Source organism: Ictalurus punctatus, chromosome 7 (genome assembly GCF_001660625.3).
Source record: "Ictalurus punctatus breed USDA103 chromosome 7, Coco_2.0, whole genome shotgun sequence".
Classification (NCBI taxonomy): domain Eukaryota; kingdom Metazoa; phylum Chordata; class Actinopteri; order Siluriformes; family Ictaluridae; genus Ictalurus; species Ictalurus punctatus.
The window spans coordinates 23711591-23720099 of record NC_030422.2 but is presented as its reverse complement, the minus strand read 5'-3'; the positions used below and the strand labels follow the sequence as shown (position 1 = coordinate 23720099).

General features: G+C 40.2%; 1 protein-coding gene across 1 annotated transcript in view; it reads left to right on the top strand.

Moving 5' to 3' along the window:
- zgc:92429 (CHORD and p23_melusin_like domain-containing protein) overlaps positions 1-8303 on the top strand; it is a 10887-nt gene extending 2584 nt beyond the window's left edge. The window contains exons 4-11 of the mRNA XM_017471598.3: positions 259-413; positions 1500-1603; positions 3066-3118; positions 5243-5313; positions 5999-6101; positions 6894-7013; positions 7460-7522; positions 7639-8303. Of these exons, the coding sequence (XP_017327087.1) occupies positions 259-413; positions 1500-1603; positions 3066-3118; positions 5243-5313; positions 5999-6101; positions 6894-7013; positions 7460-7522; positions 7639-7953 (984 nt within the window). The 3' untranslated portion in view covers positions 7954-8303. The remainder of the gene's footprint in view (positions 1-258; positions 414-1499; positions 1604-3065; positions 3119-5242; positions 5314-5998; positions 6102-6893; positions 7014-7459; positions 7523-7638) is intronic.
- Positions 8304-8509: the final 206 nt, after the last annotated feature.

Genomic DNA, 8509 nt, shown 5'->3' with positions numbered 1-8509 from the left:
GTTACGCTGGAAATGATCAATTATTAGAATGAGCACGTTTACTGCAATATAAACCTGTGATTGAATGAGTGCCAGCACTACTCAGCTGCTGCTGTAGACGTTTAATGCCGACTTTCTGACCAATCAGAATCCAGTAATCGATAGCACGCTTGTCTTTGACCCTTTGACCTCACTGCCCTGGTTTATACTGTAGCTTAATGTAATGCAGATATAAATGTTTAATTTTTTAGTTAACCCTTTTTAACCCATGGTTCTCAGGGTTGTTCCCGTGGACGCCACAGTAACGTGAAGCCTGAAGAGACGCTGAAGCCAGAGTTCAAGACTGATAAAGCAGAGCAGAAGCTCAACAGCAGCAAGGAGATCATCTACCAGGGCCCTAAATCTGCTGAGGCGCTGGAGAAGGAGAGACCCAGGTATACACACGCGCACACACACACACACACCACACACACACACACACACACACACACACACACACACACACACACACACACACTCTCACTCTCTCTCTCTCTCACTTTCTTTAGATTGCTCTCTCTCTCTCTCTTAGATTTCTCTCTCTCTCTCTTACTTTCTTTAGATTGCTCTCTCTCTCTCTCTCTCTCTCTCTCTCTCTCTTTCTCTCTCTCACTTTCTTTAGATTGCTCTCTCTCTCTCTCTCTCTCTCTCTCTCTTTCTCTCTCTCACTTTCTTTAGATTGCTCTCTCTCTCTCTCTCTCACTTTCTTTAGATTGCTCTCTCTCTCTCTCTCTCTCTCTTACTTTCTTTAGATTGCTCTCTCTCTCTCTCTTACTTTCTTTAGATTGCTCTCTCTCTCTCTCACACTTTCTTTAGATTTCTCTCTCTCTCTCTTACTTTCTTTAGATTGCTCTCTCTCTCTCTCTCTCTTACTTTCTTTAGATTTCTCTCTCTCTCTTACTTTCTTTAGATTGCGCTCTCTCTCTCTCTCTCTTACTTTCTTTAGATTTCTCTCTCTCTCTCTTACTTTCTTTAGATTGCTCTCTCTCTCTCTCTCTTACTTTCTTTAGATTTCTCTCTCTCTCTCTTACTTTCTTTAGATTGCGCTCTCTCTCTCTCTCTCTCTCTCTCTCTCTCTCTCTCTCTCTCTCTCTCTCTCTCTCTCTCTCTCTCTCTCTCTTACTTTCTTTAGATAGCTTTCTTTATTCCTGTCACACACTCTCTCTCTGTCCCCTGAGATTCTCCCAGGGTGAGAAAGAAAAGAACAGGGCTTGTAAAATGTCACAAAAGTTCATCCTGCAGCTTTCTGTCCTCTACTTTAAATCCTGCCTCACAGCAGAAACAAAATATCATGTCTCTTCAGTTTTTTCCCCCCTTAAAGCTAAAATCCTCTAACAGTGTTCTAGCGTACACAAGTGTGTACGGGTGTAATTATGTCAGTCACTCTCTATAAGGATGTCCGCTGAATGCTGTAAATCTGTGTTGCTGTTGTTTTTTTTCAAGCATAGTAATATTATTGTTGTGTATCTGTTGTCCGTCAGCTATGACGAGCCAAAGTCCAACCTGAAAGTGAAGGTGTCTCCTTCTCTGGCTCAGATCTTGGAGAAAATGGAGGTCAGTCAGAGGGAGAAGCAGGAGAAGTTAGGTGAGTTTGTGTGTGTGATCAATATCAGCATTTACTCACACGGACAATCCCCTAATCCTGATATTCTCTTCAGTTTCATCCTGCTCCTCCTCAAAACACCACTAATGTAAATAATAGATGGAGTCATGATTAGTTAAGGAGTGAGATCTCGAATTTTATAGTATGGTGGCTTTCTAGGACAGATGGAGGAACCTTTAGAATAAACATTTTGCAGGAAAGGACCATTTTATGATTGCGGCACAGATACAAAATGCACCATTACAGTCTGACCAATATGTGCCATGTTTCTTTCATTACTGGAGCCATTTCATCTTTCCACTGTATATTTCAATCCTTTTAGTTTTATTGAAACTGCCCTTAGATTCAAGTCCACATCATGTATGTTAGTTAGTTAGTTACAGTTAGCGCTTTACATAGTATAGTTGTCAAACAGCACTAGTGTGTAGCATCCACCTGGATGATCGACAGCAGCCATAGTGCACCAGAACTCCCACCACACACCCGTTATTAGTGGAGAGGAGAGAGTGATGTAGCCAATTCAGAGATGGAGATTATTAGGGGGCCATGATAGAGAAAGGCCAATGGGGGAATTTCGCCAGGACACCAGGGTTACACCACGACTCTTTACGAGAAGTGTCCTGGGATTTATAATGAACACAGAGGGACAGGAGCTCGGTTTTAACGTCTCATCCGAAACACGGTGCTGTTTTTATAGTGTAGTGTCCCTGTAACTATACCGGGGCATAAAGACCCACTCAGACCACGGGGTGAGCGCCCTCTGCTGGCCTCACGAATATCACTTCCAGCAGCAACCTTAGTTTTCCCCAGGACATCTCCCATCCCCCAGGAGGTATGTGTGTTTGAGATTAAACCCATTTAATCATTTAAGAGTCTAGTCAAATTCGGCTTATGACAATAATAGCTAAATGATAGCTTTAACAATTTTGTTAGTACGTGATGTGATTTCCATCATTATAACTTCATGTTAACAAAAAGAAATGTTGTACCCCTGGGCTATACTGTACATAACAGCCCCCATGTTCATAACCACTGCTTTATAGTAAGTGTTATTGCTAAGCTGAAGAATCACAGAATGTGGTCATCGAGAATAAGGGCTTGTAGAAATATCAGGAACATCAGTCATGTAGGAATCGCAAGTACACATTAGTGGGAATTTAATAGCGTGCTTTCGTGCACATCACAATAACCTGTGTCCTAGTTTTTGTTTCATTGTGACTGAAATTTGCCTTTAAAGTCATGTATTGATAACGTCATGTAAACCCCACATAGCAGAGTGATGTGGCCACCCAGTTTCACTGCTATAACCTCAGCATTGTTTACTTGCTTGCGGTTTCATAAATAGAAGCTTTATGAGGTGAAGAAACAACATCCTTTTTTCTTAGTACATGTTGTTCACTTTGTTTCCTGTCATGTGACCACACACTCTGCTCTTCTCTTTCAGAGAGCCAAGACGTCATGGTGGGGACTAGGTGCAAAAACACCGGATGCAAAACAGTAGGTGGCTCTGCGGATGTATCTCTGTGACTGTGTGTCCAGAGGAAATGAATTGCACGTTCTTTAGGGATTCTCACAGTATGACCATTAATAAATCATTCGTGCATTGGAATACATTGTTTAACATGGTGATTTAACTACTAAAACTACTAAAAATGGCCTAGGAACATCTCTACACCTTTACCCTCATTAAAATTCCAAGATATGAATATGCATATTTGCATATTGGAGACACCCCCATTCCCCCATTTTATCCCTAATAGCTATGTGGCTAATTCTCTGCTAGTAAACTAGACCACATTGGTTACAGAGAGAACTGAGTGGGATTCCAGCATCAGAGTCTGATTTTGCCTCATCATATTCGCAGATGATTTTAAAGTAGCAAAAATCGTCAAGATAATCCAGAACAAACACGATTTATTTGACAATAAAATTTAACTAAGCTGGCTAACTAGCTTACCTTAAATTCAGATTCTGTGGCTAAAACTTTCAGCATATCACAGCACTCTGAATGTGATTTGTCCAAATTAGTTTGATATGGATGTGCTGAGAAAGTTTCTAGAAGGCTCTAAAGAAAGAAAGAAAGAAAGAAAGAAAATCCCAATCTACTCATGAAAGAATTTGGACCAGTACTACCCACTCCAAAAGGAATTCAGATCCCACCTGCTCTCTAAGGTCAGTTTTGTCCTCTCTCAATAGAATTCTGACCAATTCATTCATTCTGACTAATCCCGCCCATTCAGGAAGAACTTCTGACCAATCCTGTCCACTCTCCAAAGAATTTTGACCAACCTGCTCATTCCCACAATAATCATTTCTGTTTGCACTTGCTTGTTATTCTCTGATTAACTTACTCAGTCTAAATATGCAAAAGAAAATATGAAAAATCCAGGATAAAGCATATATGTACTAAGGATGAATTCATGCTGTCAATGCTGCTCAAGCACCCAGTACACTTCCATGTTAATGAATGTGACCTTATTTATTTGTTTGTTTTTGTCAGTGCAGTTCATTCCGAGCGTTTTAATTAGGAAAACCTAACTCACTTAAACCCCAGCAAGAGTTAAAATAATGTATGTAAAATAATATTTAAAAAACATATATGAATGAAATATATAAATGAACTGGAAAAGTGGAACAAAACTGTGCCCTCCCGTGGTGTAAATACACACAGCAAATTATTCCAGCTTTTTTTTTTTTAAACTGGATTTCACATGCGCTATAGGCATGGTTATCGCTGTAACAACCGCATCAGTGTGTAAACAGATTAACTAAAAAAAAGAAAGGATCGAACCTTTATGAAAGGCATTAGAAACTTACAGAATGAGCTCAGATTTGAATCCCTGATTAAAGCAGGACACAGAGCAGTCATGTTGTTATGGGCTTGAACACTGAGCCTGAGCCTACACTCAATGCACACTGACGTCTCTGGTCCTCTAGCCTTCTGAGAAACCTTACACGTTTATTAACAAGAATTAATCTCATTATCAGCTAAGAATCCAGATTCAGATCCCCATGGACAGAGATCATTGATCTCATCTCTGCTGCTGTTACAATATCCAGGCATCAGAGAAGGATGATGGGTAATAGTGTGAAGATAATTGGCTTGGTGTGTAGGCAGGCTTTGCTCGTTACTTTGGGAACATCTCCGTTTGCTTATTAGGTCCTATTTGTCACTGGTAATTGGAATAGATGCCTTGCTCTGCCATAACAGTGTTATTTTTTTTTGCCTACTCATGCACACAGACACCTCAGACTTTATTCTGCTCCTCACTCCGGGTTTGTTCACAAGGAAAATAGCTTATGGATTTTTCTTGTCCCTGATAGCTGTGACCAGACAGTTAAAAATATAACAGTGGAGTGGTGGAGCATTTTTAGGCACATTGGTGTGTTGACCATTTTATCTCTGTCTGTGTGAATGCTGAGTCATGAGTCATTGGACTGCATTGTCTGAGGCGTGGAGCCAGACACAAGTAATGCATTTTAAAACCACTGAGTCGCTCTACTGTGTGTGTGTGTGTGTGTGTGTGTGTGTGTGTGTGCAGGTGGATGTGAATAGAGACTATGGGTTATTAATGAGACCGGTTGATTCACATGTGTGTGTATATGTAAATGTATGTATAGATGTACCAGGGTCCAGAGACAGATGCTGAGGTTTGCACTCATCACCCTGGAGCACCAGTCTTTCATGAGGGGTGAGGCTACTGTTTTTAAAGTATTTGTTAATATAGTTAATATATGTTTCATTTCTAATTTCAGTTTCCAAAGACCTTCTTAATTCCCCCCACGCTGTGATGTAACCTTTATAGATACAGGCTTCTTATTTAGGTCTGGAAAAAATGGGAAACGTTATGAAATGTGGAAAATGTTTTGGGAAAAAAAATCATGACTGTTCTACGGTTAAATTAATATAGACAAGGTTCTCTTCTCATTCAGGTTCTTAATCTGTGATCTTTAGACTTTTCTTGTCTACATTAATATTGCCTTCCTAATACATCAAACCAAGTAATGACCTTTTTAAAATTGAAACAGCAAAAAAATAAATAAATAAATAATAATCTGCAAAAATGTCTAGAATTTTAGTATGCATAGTAATAATCTTCTGGAAACATAACACATAGAAAAATAGACACATCTACAGCTGTCTAAGACTTATCAGCTGGCAACTGGGTATATGAGTCAGAGACGAAATGTGTCGTTTATGTGTTTGTTTTCCATACGAGTATTGTCATCAGTTTTATAAACGTGTTTACAGAGGAGAAAAAAAAAAATCTTTTTTTAAGTGATTGAAACAGCAGGATGTAGTAAGCTATGCGGAAAGTGAACAGGTACACAACTTAATTCCTGTAGTCATTGAAAACTGTTTCAACCAACCGTTAGATACAAATACTGGAGCTGCTGCTGTATAAAGACCATCGACTTCGAGGCTTTCTTGGATCAAAAGGGCTGTACTACAGGCAAACACTGCTGGGTTCCAAAACAGGTACAAACATTTTCCAATTCCTCTGGTCCATTTATGTGCGAGTGTTCCATCTGTAAGCATGATGCATTTTTCAGTCGGATCTGGACTGACCTTCAGGGAAACCTTGACGGATCTGGCGTCTACTTAGCATATTGATTTCCTTTTCTTTCATAATATTTGGATGTGCTTTAGGAGTAGCCCACAATTTTTGTTCTTTGTTGTTTGATTGAAAAACTGGCATGACTATTAATCTGTTATATAATATAGATATTGAAATGGAAAGCTGGTTTTCCAGATGCAGACTGAAATGTTAACATTAGGATGTTTAAAGAAATGCTTCAGTAAAAAGGGATGACAGCATGATATCATGACAACAGAATGATACCATCCGCATAATAGTGGTTAGCACATTTGCCTCGCACTTCCAAGGTGGTGGGGTTCGAATACCGCCTCCGGCTTGTATGCGTGGAGTTTGCATGTTCTCCTCATGCTTCGGGGGTTTCCTCTGGGTACCCTGGTTTCCTCCCCCAGTTCAAAGACATGCACTGTAGACTGATTGGCATTTCCAAAGTGTGCGAATGTGGGTGCGATTGTGCCCTTCAGTTCATGTTGATACTGTAGAAATGATAATGTATTGGAACAAGTGCATTAATCTTTAATCAGTTATTTGAATTGCAGCCATTTAGCTGTTCTAGAATATTAATCAGCACCTTTTGACCAATCAGATTCAAGAATCCAACATTTGTGGTCAAATGCTAAATAAGCGTAACTGAGAACTCCACGGTGATTGAGCTGGTTCATTGCTGTTGACAGGATAAGAAGAAGGTGGCATGTCGACATGACTGGCACCAGACAGGAAACCAGGTGGTGGTCACCATCTATGCCAAGAACGCCAACCCTGAGCATTCCTATGTGGAGGCAAACCGCACACTGGTGAGTCCACAGCCTGTTGATATCCCTAGTAGCTCTCTGTGATGCTGGGAGAAGCTGAAATTTCACTTTGGACTTAGTTACATTTCTATAGTTCTTTGTTTTATAAGGGTTCATGGTTAAGGTTAAGATCAAGGATTTGAACATGATCCTAGATTAGCACAAACCTAGACAGCACAAGTGCAGTCCTAGGAAGCAAGAGTCCAGCACAGGGAATTGTTTTCCCTGCTCAAAGAATCCAGTTCACAGGTTAATGATGAGTTTCAGTAGGTGTTTAGAGCAGAGAACTCACCAGACTGTAGCTTTGCACCATTTCCATCCACTCCACTGGGGCTGGATGGATGGAAATGGTGGTCTTATCACAACCTGCTTTTTTCAGTGTTATATGCAATGTTATATGCATTAAGGATATACTGGACCTTAAGGACTTCCTGTTTCTGTCCCGACAGCTGACGTGTCACATTCAGTTTGAGAATAACAAGGAGTTTCACAAGGACTTCCATCTGTGGGGGGTAAGAAAGCATGCTCACGTTTCAGCAGCACCGCCAAGCAAATCCCGCGAACACCTACTATACAAAGCGAACACAACAGGGATCAGTCAGTCACCTTCGCTGGTTTTATCCCTCAGGTAGTTGATGTGAAGAGCAGCTTTGTGAACATGGTGCCTTCTAAAGTAGAAGTGACCTTAAAGAAGGCTCACGCTGTAGCTTGGGGTAAACTGGAGGACTCCAAACACAAACCTGAACACGAGGTCACAGATGACATCAGCAGCACAGAGCAGGAGGGGAAAGCAGACGAAAAACCAGACTGGTACATCTCAGATGATGACATCAGTGAGTCTGACTGGGAGGATAACGATGATGACGATAAGAAAGAGGAAGAGCAGGATGTGGGCGGTCCCCCCTTGCTGGAGGAACCTCAACCTGTACCTCCAAAGAAATAGATGCTTATTAATATTCACATAGGGATTGTTTTTCTACAGTGTGACAGTAGGGGTTCGATGGGCATGATGGTGTATTGTGATGAGTAAGTTTGAATTAGTTATATATAATGATACAAATAATGGTTTTAAAAAATATTATTCTCAGGTAAAGCACATTTTTTGCTTTTTTTTTTCTCCTTTCTTTAAAAATGATGGTAGTCACCAAAAATACTATAACTGTGTTTTGTACGTTTTGAAAATTGTCCAGGATTTGGTTATTTTCCAATAACAGCACGTTCTGAAGTGTTTTATTCGTCATATACCACAGCAATCTACCAATTATTACAATATAATGATCATTTATTAACGAACATTGTCATGCTTTTTATCCCTTTACACTTGCGTCCTGTTCTCTCTTACATTATAACAACTGTAAAGTCGTTCCCTCACCAGACTCATATTTTTTCCCTCTCTTAATAAGGAAAGAAAATCCAGTGTGTCTATTAATAATCCTGAAAGTGCAAACTCCTCTGTCCTGAAGACTCTCGTGTGGTGAAAAACTTGCTGTTAAAAAGAG